We start from the raw sequence: 16,176 nt of genomic DNA, 5'->3' as shown, positions 1-16,176 counted from the left end.
ATAAACAACAGAGAGAACACAGGGAGACAGCAGTAAAACACCACTTCAGCACCCATATAATCACAGTGACTGAAAAGCCAAACACCCTAGAGGCCTGTGGCACTTCCATTGTGTGCCTGTATGCAGCGTTTTCTTTTTGCAGTGCATTTCTGTTTATGCAACGCATTCATGTATATGTACGTCATTTGCCCCCGTCGGCCACCGTAGTATTCATGTGAACACTTTCCATTATCGTCAACCATTAAAGTTTTTCAACACTGCAAAGAAATGCAGTCCCGTCCATGAAATCAGTCTTACTAAAAATGACAAGCCATGCAATGTTAAGACCCTTTTTGTTTGCCTTTATTAGAAAGAGGCCAGAAACATGGGTGGGTTGGACAAGACCCCAAGGATACCCCTGGCACACCACTGTGTCCTAACTACAGATTTAACGTGATGCATACTGCTGATGTGGATTATAAGACAAAGTTGATTTTCTTACTGTATTGATTCAAATGTGAACTGCACATTACAATATGGAAGATATTCTGCATGAATGCAAAGTGCAATATGTGTGATTTGTAGCGTTATTGTGGAAAACCAGTGGTGTATCAGTTTAGCAGTGTGGTATGAACAAAGCATTTGGTAATTGCGCATGAAGGTGTTAAAGCAGAACAACTGATGTGAACCTTCTCAAAAATGTACACGCATCAGCTAACATGTCCACACAGATACCATCTGGAGGCCAGAAGAACAGCGATTGGTCAGCTTGGTCTGATTGTATTTTGTCCTGCAAGTTTCTGATTTATTTGGAAAAAGCTGAAGACACAGTAACGCACACACACATTCAATTAAACAATGTAAACACAGTTTCTTTGGGATAATTCATGTAGTTTTTTTGCTGTGGTGCTTATGACTGGGTGAAAACTAGAAATCAGTTGCTGCAGCAGAGGTACGTGCAGTGGGATTGTCATGAAGCGTGACACACAAATATAATTCCACTTTAAGACCCGAAGTTAAAACTTTGGCATTTGTGTCTGCGGAGCGTAGTCTGTCAGAAGTGAAACCATCAGACCCTGAAAGAGAAGACATGTCCAACAATTAGCAGAGCTGGAGGCAAATGCTATTCCAGCAGGATTAACTTAAACTTGTACTAATGGTAAATTTCAAATTAAACACTGGAGTTTCAGCAGATTACCCACCATGATGGTCCATTTCCTATTCTCAGCCTCGGGGAAGACAAGGGAGCGAGATGAGTAGAATACCTGATCATCCACCTCCTCCATTTTTCGAGGGAGACAGTGCAGGAAGGTCCAGTCTGGTTTGGCCACACTTCCAGTCTGTGATGGACGAGCAACCAAAACATGGAGTTAAAACCAGTTTCAACAAAGTGTGAGGACACTCTGAGAGGCATAATACAAGAAGAAAAAAAAAAAGTTTGCTTTTTGGCCCATGGATAGAGCCACACTTGTGCCTTGATTATACTAAATTATGGACATGGACAGCTGCCGACACCCAGGGACGTGCAGTTGCTGCTATTCTACTACTTTTCTCGTCCACTGGAGTCTGCTTGGAAGAGTCTGTTGCATACATGTGCTGTGGGTCATTTCTACACATTCTATGCATGCATACTACTGCTGAGCATGCATGCTATTGCCTTTGTAGCGCCATGTACTGAGGGTTCACACAGACTGTCACAGACTTGGAGAGATGACAAAATTGACATCATACGGACACGAGCAGCCCCTTTTGTACATTGGGTATACAGTACTTTTAAAAGCAAAAACCATCTTTCTGCAGGTTTCTTGATAATACTACCATGTCCCTTTATGTGCATTTAATCTATTAGTGTGCAAAGCATTTCATAAAATCTCCCCTTAAGAATTAAGTTTATTTTGCAAGTCATATAAAAGTTTGCAGAAGATTAAATGCTACTGCTTTGTTTAGAGATGCTGTTTTGCGCAGTACTGATTAGCTTATAATCAGAAGCCTCTTTTAGACATGCACTGATGCAGCAGCTGAACAATTCAGTTTCACGTTTGAATGAAAACCTGGTTATGAGTAGGCTAAAATTGTAACAGCAGTCATACTGGGTCGGACATTTACTTTTAACACGCACGAGTCTGAATTGCATGCAGTTGCATTAAGTGATGAACACACAGGAATACAACGTACTGACATCATACCATGCTACATATACTGGGCAACATGACTTTCATGTTTTACGCGTCACTTGTTGTAATCTTGATGTTATGGCAAATGTTGTGTGGGTACCATGATTCTGTGTCACAGTGGTTCGGATGTCTGAATGAAACGTGAGGAAAATTAATGTAAAAGTGATCCATGTCAGAATGCCATCACTTTACCAGAATGATGAAGCCAGCAATTTTATGTATGCAATGTTTAAAAAAGGGCTATAGTGTGTGGGGGGAAAGCAGCAGCTACTGGGGCCTGATTTGTAAGCTTAAAACTGGTTATAGACACAGGCAAAAATAATGCTAAAATAATATCCCTCCTTACCTGCATAGTAATCTGGTAACCTTTGAAGTCCTTAAGCCTCTTCTTCTTCTCCTCTTCCTGTCCCATGCTGACCCAGGTGTCAGTGACCAAAACGTTGCTGCCATGTGCAGCCTCCATCGGGTCAGAGGTCAGAAGGAGCTGGGTCCCATGCTAAGACAGAATGCAGTGTTATTTATTATTAATAAGCCAAACAGAATCTAGAGGATCTTACCTGTTTGGAGAGTTTTTGTGCCTCTTGAATAACACTCTTTTCTGGCTCGTACCCCTGGGAATAAAAACACAGTTATATTCTAGTGTCACAAGAAGTGCAGAGATGAGAAGCTAAAGCTTGCATTGGTATCTGCAAACTGCAAAACAAGAATTCACTAACAGAACATTTAGCAGGGTAAAAGAGAGGAGGCAACATAAACCTTTGGTGTGGCAATCTTAAGATGAACTCCCAGTTTGGCTGCAGTCATCATGATGGAGTGGAGGACATTGTTCCCATCTCCAATCCAGCTCACTGTCAGTCCACTCAGAGATCCATAATGCTCCTAGAAGTGAATGGCAGTAACTTAGAACACGCACCATCATTATCATACGCTGGAGGAAAATTGTAGTACAATTAACGGTAAGAGCACTTGTAAGGTGAGGAAGTCAGCCAGAATCTGGATGGGGTGATAGAGGTCAGACAGGCCGTTGATGATGGGGATGGAAGCCTCCTTTTGCAGCTCCTCCAGCGTCGTGTGGCTGTACACTCTGGCCAAGACAATATCACAGAGCCCTGACAGCACCCTGTGGTGAAAGTTAAGAGGTCATATGCAGCCAGGGAGTCTGTGGTTACTCATGCTGGAGACTGTTGTTGACCTAAAACACTGTTTGGTATGACGTGTAAAGGAGAGTTATGCTGAAAAATACAGTGTACTCAAGCTTGATTGGATAAACAGAGAAATAAGAGGATTCGTGTATAATAGACATCCTAAAGAAACAAACATTATTTCTCACCTAGCTGTATCTGTGCAACTTTCATTCACTCCCAGGTGGATGTCCTGCGAGGTAAGGAAGCAGGGGTGTCCACCCAGCAAAGCAAAACCTGGGATTATGATAGCAACATGACTTTAGTTTCCCTAAAATCCAACTAGTAAAAAAGCACACAGAAAAATATAGGTGCTGAGGGGGGAGTATGAGGGGAAATATAGGGGTGGAAGTAGCTGTTCAGAGTGTTTTGTTAAAGGCTTGCACGGAAAGTGGCTTTTCAGCAGTTCTTTTGTGTCTGTATTAACAATGACCGTGATGAATGGTATCAGCCCAGCGAGCACAGCAAGGACACGTTTTTTATTGATGTTCTTAGGAATTAAATAAAGAAAGCATCTGTGCAGCTCATGTGTGCAAACTTTTAACTTAAAAACTAACTTTTCTATTTCTAGTTTTTACCCTTTATTGTTCTGTCTAACAAACTGAGCCACATGCAGATTCTTGTGCACAAAACTGACACCTGTTTCTGTGGACATTCTTGTTCTGGTGCTCCTCTTCTCAAATATCATAGCAATTGACTTCCCTTGCAGAAGAGGCAGATACTGAAATAGAAAGAACAGTTAGCTGCGTAAAATGACCCAAACAGGGCCTCAGACCTAACAAGAAGACACTTAACAAAATGGACAGTGGAATCAGCATTTGTTATCTAAAGTTATTCACCTGTTTTTCATGCTTTATGCGATGCTTGAGGTCTCCTGACACCCACAGCAGCCTCTTGATCTCATCTGAGTTGAAATCTTTCAATGTCAGACAACTGCGACCTTTTAAATTTGCTGAACCAAGAGAAGCAGTGCTGGGAAAGTAACAAACGGAGGCATGTTTAATTCTAAAGCTGTCAAATATTATTTAATAAAGTTGAAATCTGGATTTTCTTACCCAAACCCTCGTGCCGCATAGTTGTGGAAAGATTGCAAACATTTGAAAGCAGGATTGCTGACAGAAAATAGCCTGGGAAACATTGTAGCTCAAAGAAAATCCGCTGAGAGTGTAATGCTGTGTGACTGTTTCATCAGTGAGAAGCAGCTTTCACTCACTGCCTGCCAGCGAAACACATGCGTGCAGGAATCCAAGCGAACCGGCGGCGTGGCGCACAGACAGCAGGGAGGGGGCGTGGCTTCCTCCAACGCTGCCGCCCCCTAATTATCATTAGCACTGCTTTCCGAAATTAATTAAATGATTTTTTTTCCCATCTATAATATGTGCAATAAATAGATTTTCTGACTGAAATATAACCGTTTTCACCTCCCCCCCCAAAAAAATGTTAAAGCCAGAAATGGATGTGCTTGGCAACAAGTATGTTCCGGTCACAGAAGTTTATTGTATGGTTTATAAAAGCTGTCTGTATCCCTTATTTGTCCTTCAACCGTCCTATTGTGAATTACAGTTTTGACAGTGTTTGGTGAATGTTTTACGATGCACCTTGTTCTTCATATTAGGTATATAGATTTTATTATCCTGTTTGAAAACTGTGACACCAATATGTAAACAGTCAGTGCCTTGAGGTATGCATGTGTAACAATGTTCTTGTTAAGCCGATGATGTTATATTTATCATCTGTGTTGTGAATACATCTTTGAAATTGAAGTTCATGTATAACATTGTTTTTTTCTTTTTAAATAAAGGATCTCTGAATAAATGTGCTGCAACTATTGTGATCAATAAATCAGGAAAACTTGCAATAATCAGTCAATACAACCGACACAGCGAAGATGAAACATTTAAAATGTAAGTTCTTTTAACTTGAAATGGCAAGTTTTGTAAATATAGAACTTGAAAGTGTGGGCTATAATAATATGAAAGTGTGAGTTTGTTTGACTAGACAAATAAGGTTTTCTTGCACTGATAAGGTTAGTTTTTGTTTTATCTTAGGTACAAAGTTAAATCAACTTTAGACAACTTAAAAAACAATGTTGAGACAACTAGAAGATTGGAGTCATATCAACTAGATAAACTTGATTTGATGAGTTCAAACAAAGATTGTTTCCAAGTTGAGTTAATTAGTTAATTAGGCAGCAGGTGAACTTACCAGCTCATTTACGATAAAGAGTTTAAAACTATACTTTCATTAATATGTTTTTATTTAGTGTGTTTTGACAGTCCAAAGTAATTAGGCTATCAATATGCTGCTCACCTCTCCAAATATTGTTTAAATATATAATATTTTATGTATTTGTTACCTGTCGATAACTAGCTAACTCCTTGGGTCGCACTGGTGCAGCTAGTTAGCTTAGCTTAGCCTCCTGCTGCCTCTCTCTGCGCTTTACTGGCTCGACCTGTCAGTCAGCGCGGAGCTGCCCGCTGAGGAGGAGGTGTGAGCGGAACAACGGTGGAGATGACGGGGCAGACCGATGTGGACATACCTGGTGAGACTACATCCTATATCAATACGCAGCATAAAGCCCATAGCCTTATGAATCCTTACCTATACTTACGTGCCTTTTCTTCTGATAACCGTTTCCACTTATGTGTGCGGTAAACCTGTTGCTATTTCTGTCAGCCTGCGTAAATGGCTTGAGGTCTGACAGCCGGCAGGGTTGGGATTTAGCCGGTGTTAAGTTAGTGAAGTGCATTAAGTTAGTGCCCTGTATGTTGTAGTTGGTTCTTATTAAGGCAGTGGAAAGATCAACCACATACTTGTCATCAGATACAGGAGCCATCTTCACATTTGGAAAGAGCAGTTTTGCCGATAATGTGCCAAGCAAGTTCTGGTTGAAGAATGACCGCTCAGTGCACGTGTCCTGTGGAGGAGAGCACTCCGCAGTCATCACAGGTACACACACTACATGCATGCTTTTAAATAAATAAAGAATTCCTACTTTGTTCATGAAGCGATGAAGTGCAATTTTAAATAAAAGGTCAAACTTACAACTGTGTAATGATTCTGCAGAAAATGGGAGGCTGCTCATGTTTGGTGGTAATACTTGGGGCCAACTGGGACTGAGATTTAAACTGGCTGCCAGCAAACCTGCCTCTGTGAAAGGTAAGATGCTTTACACTAAGGCTACACCTACTTATTCATGATGACTGAATAAAATGTCAGTTATTTTTTTGGACTTATTCTTTATGGTTTTGATTATTGTTCTACCTATTGACTGATCAGTTACATCATTGTTTCCACTCTTCTTTTTTGTTTTCATAAACCAAAAAGGCCCTAATTTAAGTAGTTTGAAGTAATTCTTAGTAGCTATAATGCCTTTGTATTTTCTTTTTTAGCCTTGAGGTCTGAGAAGGTGAAGCTTGCGGCATGTGGGAGGGATCACACGATCGTATGCACATGTAAGAAGATAAATAACACTGGATCGTATATGACAGATTTCCACAGAACAGTACTCCCAGAACTGGTTGTTCTTGCATTTAATCAGCTTTTGTGTGTTTTTAGGTAGGGGTGATGTCTATGGTGCTGGTAGTAACCAGGCAGGGCAGCTCGGTTTGGGTCATTGCAACAACACAGCATCCTTTCAGCTGCTGCATCCTTTCTGTGACTGGGCACCAATCAAAATGCTTTCTGCAGGATGCAACACCTCAGCTGCCTTAACAGGTTTGAATGATGAAAATGTAATAGGTTTCCCTGCTAGCTAAGATTCCCTGGTCAAGGTTGACATTGCTTATATTATATGTCTACGATGTTAGATATTCTGAACTCTGCTTGTGTGTTTTCACAGACGATGGGAGGCTCTTCATGTGGGGAGACAACTCTGTGGGTCAGATCGGTTTAGGGGATGAGGGATTTGCAGCAGAACCCAGAGAGGTGATCGTTGGAGAAGAGGTGATATGGGTCTCCTGTGGGTACCACCACTCAGCCTTTGTCACAGGTACAACACAGTCTAGCACAAGAAACACTCACCCAGCTTGAGTGTTAATTTAATAATCTTCAGGTACATGCTATCTATTGTGCTGTGAATATTGTCTTGGCTCTGTCCCAGTAAATGGAGATCTCTACACATTCGGTGAGAGTGCGAATGGAAGACTTGGCCTCCAGGTGGAACAGCTGTCCAATCACAGAGTCCCTCAGCGGGTGCAAGGCATCCTGGGTCAGGTCACTCAGGTGTCCTGTGGAGGGGAGCACACTGTGGCACTTACAGGTACATTTGCAGGATAAAAAAATGAGCATAAAATCCTTGTTCCAAAAAGAGACATTGTCCCTGCAAAATAATGTTAATTTATTTTTTAAATTTTGCATTATTTATTATCTTGAATGTCCCCAAGGAGATGAATAAAGTATCCAGCTAATGTGAAAATACTCCATTAAATCACAAAATAAATACTCATAAAAAGTTCTTCATTCTACATTATCAGGATGGTGAAATTAAATATCAAAAGTACAAGGACTCATATTGCTGTGAGCCCTTGTTATTTATTTTTTATTGCAAAGGCATTAACATGTACACAGCATTTAATGTTAGCTGAAGAAGATGGAGTTGATTTTAACTATTTTACTTTGTGATAATTTTGAGTTTCTTTCCTAAATTAAGTTGAAAAAGTCTTTTAATCTATTAAGATTATTTCAAACCACAGAAATCAAGTTGTTCCATGTACTTTTATAGAAATGAGCACAACAGAATAATAGAATATGGGGTCACTGATTTGGAATCAAGAAAAAATGTCAGAATATAAGTTCATGTTTCTATATTAAGCACAAATATAGATATACATTTCTATACTCAAATTATTGTTGCTATTATTATACAAATATAGAGAAGTGGAAAATCCAAATGCTCAAATGAAGTACAAGTACCACAAAATTGTGCTTATGTACATTAGTTGAGTAAGTGTGCTATTACCTGTGGTTAACGTGGTCGTCTGTTCACTGTGTCTGTTTTGCTGTGCCAGGGGAGGACGTGTACACGTTTGGCAGGGGTCAACACGGTCAGCTGGGCCACGGAACATTTCTATTTGAAGTTCATTTGCCAAAACCACTGGAGCACTTTTGCAACAGCAGCATCAAACACATCGCCTGTGGAGAGAACCACACCGCTGTGATCACAAGTAAGCCATCTTTGAAGCTCACTCTAGTCATTGTCATAGTTAATAAAATTGTATTGCCTGTTCACCTTTGTAGTGGTTCGTGCATGTTTTCTATACCATATATATGTATACATCAAATGTAAATAAGGCAACAGAAGGGGGCTGGTGGAAATCCAACTGCTGTAGTCTGCTTTCCTGCTTCCTTAGCCAGTCAAGAAAACCCCTTTTTGATTTATTAGTTAATTGTTTAATTTAAATGTAAGATGTAAGGAAGTAGTACAGATTTTCAAAGAAATTCTCAGATTTAAAGATTGGCTCTGTAAATGTTTTGTTTTAGTTGAGAACCTTGATTTCCATATTTGATTTCAAATGATTAAAAATATAGCGTGTCCTTTCTTTGATAAATCAGGCATTTCTTCTCGATATGTTGCGTTTAACATCAAAAATCAATAATTTTGATCAATGAATTTCCTGTCAGTTGTCGTAATGATTATGTACTAATCATTTCAGCACAACAGCACACCAAGACCTTATTTCTGCTTTAATATTTCAATACTCAAAGGGTTCTATTTTGTAATGGAACAAACAATGTGCAATAAAATGCAGCATGAACAATGAAATAAAAAAGCATAAATATATGTATCCTTAAAATGCTTAAATATGTATTGGCCTGAAGTTGGTGGCTTGTGTTTCTCAATTTATAAAAAGGCAAAATGTCTGTCATAGTTTCAGCTGTGATGGAGCATCTTAAGCCTTTAATGCATTTGTCCTCCTTTTCCACAGACAGTGGGCTGCTCTACACGTTCGGTGATGGCCGTCATGGAAAGCTGGGGTTAGGGGAGGAGAACTTCATCAACCAGTTCAGCCCGACACTATGCACACGTTTTCTCCAGCACAGTGTTCAGTCAGTAAGTGAAGGTGGTGTTGGGGCAGCAGTGGCTCAGAGGACTTAGGCCATCTGTCAGTCACAGTTTTGGTGTTGTGATCTTTTGCCAGGTGTCTAAAGGTCTTTGAAAAGTCTTTAAAAGCAGTGACGTGCTTCAGTTAAAAAGGCCTGAAAATGTGTTGAAAAGTCTTAAACTTTAAGAATTTTTTATTTTAGACAGACAGTACGTTTAGTTATTATGTTTTTTTGTATGTAGTTATCAGCTGTTAACAGAAATTGTACTTTATACTACTACCATAAACAACAAGTATGGCTGGTGTGACATGTAGATTATTTGAGAGGTTTCTGTGCTCAGTGTCACATCTGTAGCAAACAGTCACTAGTACAAATCATTGACTCACAATGGGCAAGTTACTACCAAAAACGTATTTAAACTAATCAGTAATTTTGTAATTTGTTGGTGTAGTTATCAATTTTCAGCCACTTCTCTGGGTCCAGGTTAGAATAATTTCTATTTAATCATATTAATTCCCATTGGAACAATTAAAAATTATTGTTTAATACAGCTGGGAAGTAATGGCAAAAACATGATATAGATATTTAGGCATTTATTTTTAATTTAAGGATACAATTTTCTTGAATTTTCCTGGTTTTCTGTCATTTTTTGATCGTGTGACATTCAGTATGCATTCTGTGTGATATTATGAAGGTCTTATGTTTAGTTTGGGGATGGCTGCAGAAATAACTGTCTAGCTCCACCTGTAGGGACTTTATAGTGTCCTTTGTTCAATACAATAAACCTCCAGATTTACTATATAAATGCAGGCTACTCACAAATCACTATATCATACAGGTTTAAAAAATGAATGAGAGTAAATCAGTACACAGAAATAAAGATGTCTTCTTGTGTCCTCCTGTGTTTAGGTGTCCTGTGGTGGTCATCACATGCTGGTCCTGGCTGCACCCAGACCACCAGAGAGCCTACAAATAGAGCCAGAGAAGGATGCCATGATCACAGACAACTTTGTGGAGTCAAGCTATAAAGAAATTCTTTTGCAAGACGCTGTAATCATAGATCTGAAGCCACTGGTCCCATCCTTGTCTCTCTCTGCTCGAGCCCGGCATAGAGAAAAAGTGAGAACCTACACCTTGGTCTTAATTTTCCAAACATAACCAGGTTGTTACAAGGCTTATGTAATTACATAGTCATTAATTTCATGAATTATTAGCTGTATACATCATCCTGCGTACCCAGACAACAGAAAACAGGGTATCCACAGATGTTGAATAGTTTGAAAATTAATTTACAATACACACAATATTTTCTCTTGCTTGTAACAATGTTTTAAACTAATTTTTTTTTTCAGTCACTGCTGGTTTTCTACATTGATATATTCTGGCTGCAAAACTATTTAATTAAATTTAATACCAACCACGACATGCTTTGAAAAAAATCAGAAATAAAACTTTCAGATATCTTTGTAAAGTTTCTTGGCTTTCCCTTAGATAATTGTAATTACTATTCAACTCCAGTAGGGAGCAGTGTTACACCAAACTGCAGCTCTGTTGTAGTGCCACTAAGTTAGAGGTTGAGGGAGCTCTATTGCTGCATTTCAAATATTTGGCTCAGTGATGCTTATGCTTTTTTTCCTCTTATCTTTCAGGGGAGTTCTGGGGAGCTGTTTGGGGAGATGTTTCAGAACCTCCCACGTCTGAATTCTGACTTCCTCAACACTTCTTGGCACGCATCCAGAAATATCCCAGCACCGAAACAGCTTTCAAAGGACGTCTTTTCCCCTTCATCATCCCCCAAGCCCCAATCAGAAGCAACAGCAAGCCCACTTCTCTCCCCCAGATCTCCTATATCCCCTCAGAGTCCACTGTTTTCCTCTAAGCCATCTAGCCCACGTTCACAATCATCATTTATATTTCAGAATAATGCCTCCACCGCTTCTTCCCCTAAGTCTAAATCCAAAAAGTTGCCTTCTCCTTTATTGTCACCTAAGTCTATAACTAAATTTAAGCCCAACGCCCCTGTGTCTACTAAAAAGATTGCAAAAAACAGGGTACACCAAGCAGGAACTGCAAAAAAGGCCTTAAGTAACAAACTGTCCTCTCCTTTACCACCTAAAGAGCCCTTCAGCCCGACTAGAACCCCCACTCGTGTCTCCAAAAAAAATCCTCACAAGGAAGAGCACCCCGCCTCACCACAAACAGGTATTTTGAACCCATAATTTTGACGAGAGAGTGGAATGTCTGTTGTGGCCAGTGTTTAGCTGATCTGTAAAGATGTAGAGATAGATAATGCATTGTACAGCTGTTAAAGTTTTGTCTTTTCTTCCAGAGCAACAAACAGCGACTGACGATGTGGAAGAAAAAGAAGTTGATTCTGAGTTTTTGGCAAATACGGTGAGAAAAGTGATATTTAACGGTTCATTATACAATTTTGATAGCATACATCAACACAATATATCATCCACAGACTCATAAACACAGTCAGCTGAATGTTATTTTCCTCTTTAGACTTCATTTTACTGGTCTGGATTATATGCACTCCAGGGCAGGAAGCAGCAATGTTGAACACTCACTGACTTTTCCAGGAAATGTGCATACCTCAGCATACATACAGTATGTGTGTGTGTGTTCATTCAAGCACGTGTGTGCCTGGAGAAATTTTCCACTTGTATAACACTGAAGTGAATCATGAAGTTGATATTGGTGTTTTGGTCTCCCATTGTTTTACATTAATTTCTCTTTTTCCAAGAATGTCTGTAATGAGTCTCCTCTACGCAGATATTTGGATAGCTTCTGCCATTGCACAAATGTGTTTGGGCGCTAGCCTCAGATGCACAAACACACACAGATACACACAATGCGCTGGAAAAGTTGGCAGGAATCTTGCCACATCTCATCAGTGTTTCCACAGCCAGTGATGAAGCAAGCAGTAAAGGAGTCTCCTACGTTGCTGTGTGCAACGGGTTACTGCAACATGTGGTGCTCAGTAGCCTGTTCCTGTCCTAGCTGTCGTGCTGCATGTGAATCTGCATATGCAATCATGTGTGTGTACACGTGTGGGCTTTAAGTGTGACAGAAAATAATACATTAAATAGCTCTTGAGAGACAAAAGCTTTTGATTCGTGAAAAAATATCCCTGCTGCACGTTCTAACGAATGAGTAACTGAACTTCTATTTGAATATCTTTTAATATTATCTTTTGAAAACAAATTTCAAAGTGATTTACAATATCTAAAGTACAATAAATAAAATTGAACACATTTTGAAAACAAATTTAAACAAGTGTGTTGCATCCTTTGGATTTTATTTAACCAAATTAATTTTGAAGGAATTTTTTTGTAATATGATTTACTTTTATTTAAATATGTAAAAAGCACATTCAGGACAACAGCAGCTGTTTCAAAGTGCCCTCCTGTAAAAAAAAAAAAAAGGAGGTATGATTGGCGTTTTAAAGATTAATATACTAAGTGCAAATATTGAGGTCAAGACCCTACAGCGTCATGTATGGTGTGATTTTACTCGAGTAATTTACATATCAGGGATTAAACCTTGCAAAATAACATAAAATACTACTATACATGACTAGCAAACATATTTAATGCTGAGACCCTATAGTGGTATTAATTATACAAACAACCCAACTGATGTTATAATATACCTAAGACCCTCCTGTAGTATAAATACCCTGATGCCAGAATGACTGCTGTGTGATTAAATAACACGTCAGTGACCCCCAATTAACCGCCATCTGTCTACCTCCAGAAAAGTAGGAAAAATCTTCATCTTTTCTCCATCATCACATTGGTTTTATTTACCTTCCACCTACATCTGTACATCAGTAATAACCGACAATAGATTTGTTAATGACGGGTTTTTTTTTTTACACCTTGCCATATGTCTTATGATATTCTTAGTATTGCTATCAAAATTGACACATACTTCATATGTCATTTTCCGTATGCTTTAAGATGTGTGTGTGTGGACATTATAATGACATAAAAAATATACATGAACATTTTATTGTCTGTGCGGTAACATACAAATGTGTGCTTGCAATTATATTAAAAATATGTTTTTAAACATTTGAAATAAATTATATATGTGCTTTGAATTATACATCTAGACGAATTAGATAGGAAGGTCAGAGAGGGTTAAAGCACTATAGCACACTCCCTAATTACATTTGCAGTTACATTGATTGCAGGTCTGCTCTGCTTGTACAACTGTTCTTTTTATAACACAGTATCATCAGACATTGACCTTTTTGTGCCAGTTTTTTTTTTCTTTTTACATCTTACTATGTCCTTATGTGATTTATTCTAGGAAAAGAAAAAGGGCAGAGCTCTTAGACGAGCTGCAAAAGAGGCGGAGGCGTTCCACTCCGATGTGAAGACAGGCCAAAAGTCTCCTCAAGACTTACCCACAGAGAAAGACGCGTCTACACCGAAGAGCACAAAGAAAAACCAGAAAATCACAACGAAAGGCAAAGAGAATATTACCAAGGAATCTGTTACAGTCAAAACTCCAGAAGACATACAAAAGATCTCCAAGTTTAAGTCACCAAAACATGATAAGAGCAGACTTTCAGAATATAGCCCAAAAACACAACAGTCGGTCCGGAAGACGTTGACTGACGCACAGCAAAAACTGACTGAAGTGAAGGAAACTACCAGGAAAAATGGAAATTTTAAAGAAAGTAATATAAACCAAAAGGATGTGAACTCTTTAAGGAAAGATGTAAACAGGACCCCAAAAAGAGACAAAGTGACATCATTAGCTTCAGACAAGACATCTCCTATTGATAGGGTTACTACAGGAAATGAAACAACCATTTCAATATCCATAGAAAATGCTGCAAAGGAAGATGCAGTTTTCCAGAGTGAAAGTTCTGACGTCAAACCTTTTAAAACGGACGTGCAACAGGAGGCGCAGCGTATCAAATCGACTCCAACAAAAGATCGGCACGTGGTTAAATCTTCACCGGGAAAAGGTCAAAGTACAGCCGTGGATGTTAAATCATCACCAGCAAAGAAAGAAGCCTCACCTGTCACCACACCTTTTCAAATCAAAGCTAAGAAATCTGTAGGTGTGAGATCTAGGCCAGTCAGCGATCAAAGTATGCTTACAGAAAATCCCCACATTAAAAGTAAGGGCAAAGAAAAAGGTGAAGAAACTGGGTTAAACACAGCTCAAAAAATGAAAGGTAGAACTGCAGACAAGCAAAAAATAACTAAAGTTAAGGACAAGAAGAAGGCTGAAGAATCGGAAACTGAACTAAGGGCAAAAGCAAAACCACAGGGAGAAGGAGGAGAGGAACTCAGACATGAAGCTAATGTCGACTCTATAATACAGGATAATACGAAGGCCAAGGTGAGGAGTAAGACGACTGGAGCTCCCAGCCTGCTGTCATCACAGCACGATGTATCTACTGAAGTGATAAGTAACCCAGATTCCTCACAAAGCCCGAAGAGAACAGAGGTGGTTTCTGTCAGCGGTGCCAAATCCCTGCAAGGCTCTGCACCTGTTGGTATGGATTTGCTTGTTTCAGAAACCGACAGAGAGGATGATCAGGGCCTCACTGAGGGAAAACCCAGGTGGGGGGAAATTCTCAGTAATGCAGCATCTTATCTTCCTGCTGTTGGGCTGGCAGGTGCAGCTGTTGCAGTGCTTAGTGAGGCAGTAACAAGTGTCGGGGGATTCCAGTCTGACAGTGACAAAGGTACCCCCACACCACGTAAAACACACGGTAAAGTGAGACAATTCACAAAGCAGAGTGCAGTTACGCAGTCTTCCTTCTCCTCCTCCTCATTGTCCCAAGAAGCATCAAATGACATACAAGACAACACAAAGGATGATGCTCAAGTCCTATCAGAGTCAGAAAATGCAGCACAAGAAGAAGAAAGTAATGACAGCAGTCATGACACATCAGAACAGGAGACGGTGAAAAGTGTCACGTCTGATCATATCAGGGGTGAAGACTTGGACACTTCCCAGCAGGAACATGAAGAAGAGGATGAAGATGAGAAAACCTATAAGGCATCTGAAGAGGCTTCAGATAAGAGGTCAGACAAAACAGATACTGAAGGTGAGGAACAGAAGGAGGATGAAGAGGGAGAGAGTGAAGGTGAAGTGGAAGGCAAAGATGAAGAGGAGGGAAGTGAAATTAGCAGTAACCAAGAGGCTGAAGATGAGAGTGTTTCAGGAGAGGGTGAGGATGAGGAAGAGAATGAATCTGAGGGTGAAGGGGGTGAGGAAGAAACAAGCTCCAGTAGTGGGGAAGAAGATGAAGGAAGCAATACAAGTGATGCTACAGAGTCCGAAGGTGAGGAAAAAGAAAGCAGTAAGGCAGCAAGTGATGGAGGGAGTGACTCCGAGATCAGTGAACCAGCAGAGGATGAGGAGGATGGGGGTGAAATTAAAGAGTCAAGTGAAGAAGAGGATAAAGAAGGAGAGGAGGAAAGTGAGGATGAAGAAGACAAAAGTGGCGATGAATCCGAGAGTGCTGACAGCAAAATCGACGAATCAGAAGAGGAGGAGGACAAAGAGGGAAGTGACACTGCAGAGTCTGCAAAAAGTGGCGAAGAAGAAAGTGAGGCCGATGAAGAAGAAGATGCTGAAACTGTGGAACAAAAAGATAATCAAGACCCCATTGAAAGTGAGGATGAGGAGGAAGGTTCAGAGGAAGATGGTGAGGAAGAGGAAGATAGTGAGGCTCATGAAGAGGGAGAAGAGCAAGATGAAAGAAGTGATGAAGAAAATGAAGAGGAGGGTGAGGGTGAGGAGGAAGATAAAGAAGG

At 39.9% G+C, this 16,176-nt stretch overlaps 2 protein-coding genes across 2 annotated transcripts in view; one reads left to right on the top strand and one right to left on the bottom strand.

The window, feature by feature from the left end:
• Positions 1–326: 326 nt before the first annotated feature.
• Positions 327–4,560, bottom strand: otc (ornithine transcarbamylase). The gene is made up of 10 exons (XM_008275557.1): positions 4,390–4,560; positions 4,174–4,306; positions 3,974–4,055; positions 3,484–3,571; positions 3,120–3,273; positions 2,910–3,032; positions 2,711–2,764; positions 2,500–2,649; positions 1,182–1,319; positions 327–1,055 (listed from the first exon to the last, which is right to left on the bottom strand). The coding sequence occupies exons 1-10, from the start codon at positions 4,470–4,472 to the stop codon at positions 996–998; spliced, it is 1,065 nt and encodes a 354-aa protein (XP_008273779.1). The 5' UTR covers positions 4,473–4,560; the 3' UTR covers positions 327–995.
• Positions 4,561–5,845: 1,285 nt separating this feature from the next.
• rpgra (retinitis pigmentosa GTPase regulator a) overlaps positions 5,846–16,176 on the top strand; it is an 11,753-nt gene continuing 1,422 nt past the window's right edge. The window contains exons 1-12 of the mRNA XM_008275607.1: positions 5,846–5,876; positions 6,158–6,283; positions 6,401–6,493; positions 6,727–6,789; positions 6,893–7,051; positions 7,176–7,325; positions 7,437–7,595; positions 8,344–8,499; positions 9,262–9,386; positions 10,289–10,498; positions 13,703–13,888; positions 14,732–16,154. Of these exons, the coding sequence (XP_008273829.1) occupies positions 5,846–5,876; positions 6,158–6,283; positions 6,401–6,493; positions 6,727–6,789; positions 6,893–7,051; positions 7,176–7,325; positions 7,437–7,595; positions 8,344–8,499; positions 9,262–9,386; positions 10,289–10,498; positions 13,703–13,888; positions 14,732–16,154 (2,881 nt within the window). The remainder of the gene's footprint in view (positions 5,877–6,157; positions 6,284–6,400; positions 6,494–6,726; positions 6,790–6,892; positions 7,052–7,175; positions 7,326–7,436; positions 7,596–8,343; positions 8,500–9,261; positions 9,387–10,288; positions 10,499–13,702; positions 13,889–14,731; positions 16,155–16,176) is intronic.

Source organism: Stegastes partitus, unplaced genomic scaffold (genome assembly GCF_000690725.1).
Source record: "Stegastes partitus isolate 25-593 unplaced genomic scaffold, Stegastes_partitus-1.0.2 Scaffold55, whole genome shotgun sequence".
Taxonomy (NCBI): domain Eukaryota; kingdom Metazoa; phylum Chordata; class Actinopteri; family Pomacentridae; genus Stegastes; species Stegastes partitus.
The sequence above is the reverse complement of the archived record's forward strand: the minus strand, read 5'-3'. Positions and strand labels throughout refer to the sequence as shown.

Coding starts and splice junctions, on each gene's coding strand:
- otc (XM_008275557.1), bottom strand. CDS start 4,472: ATGTTTCCCAGGCTATTTTCTGTCAGCAATCCTGCTTTCAAATGTTTG. Junction 4,056..4,173: donor GCATAAAGCATGAAAAACAG/GTGAATAACTTT, acceptor TTTCTATTTCAG/TATCTGCCTCTTCTGCAAGG. Junction 2,765..2,909: donor TTAAGATTGCCACACCAAAG/GTTTATGTTGCC, acceptor TTTTATTCCCAG/GGGTACGAGCCAGAAAAGAG.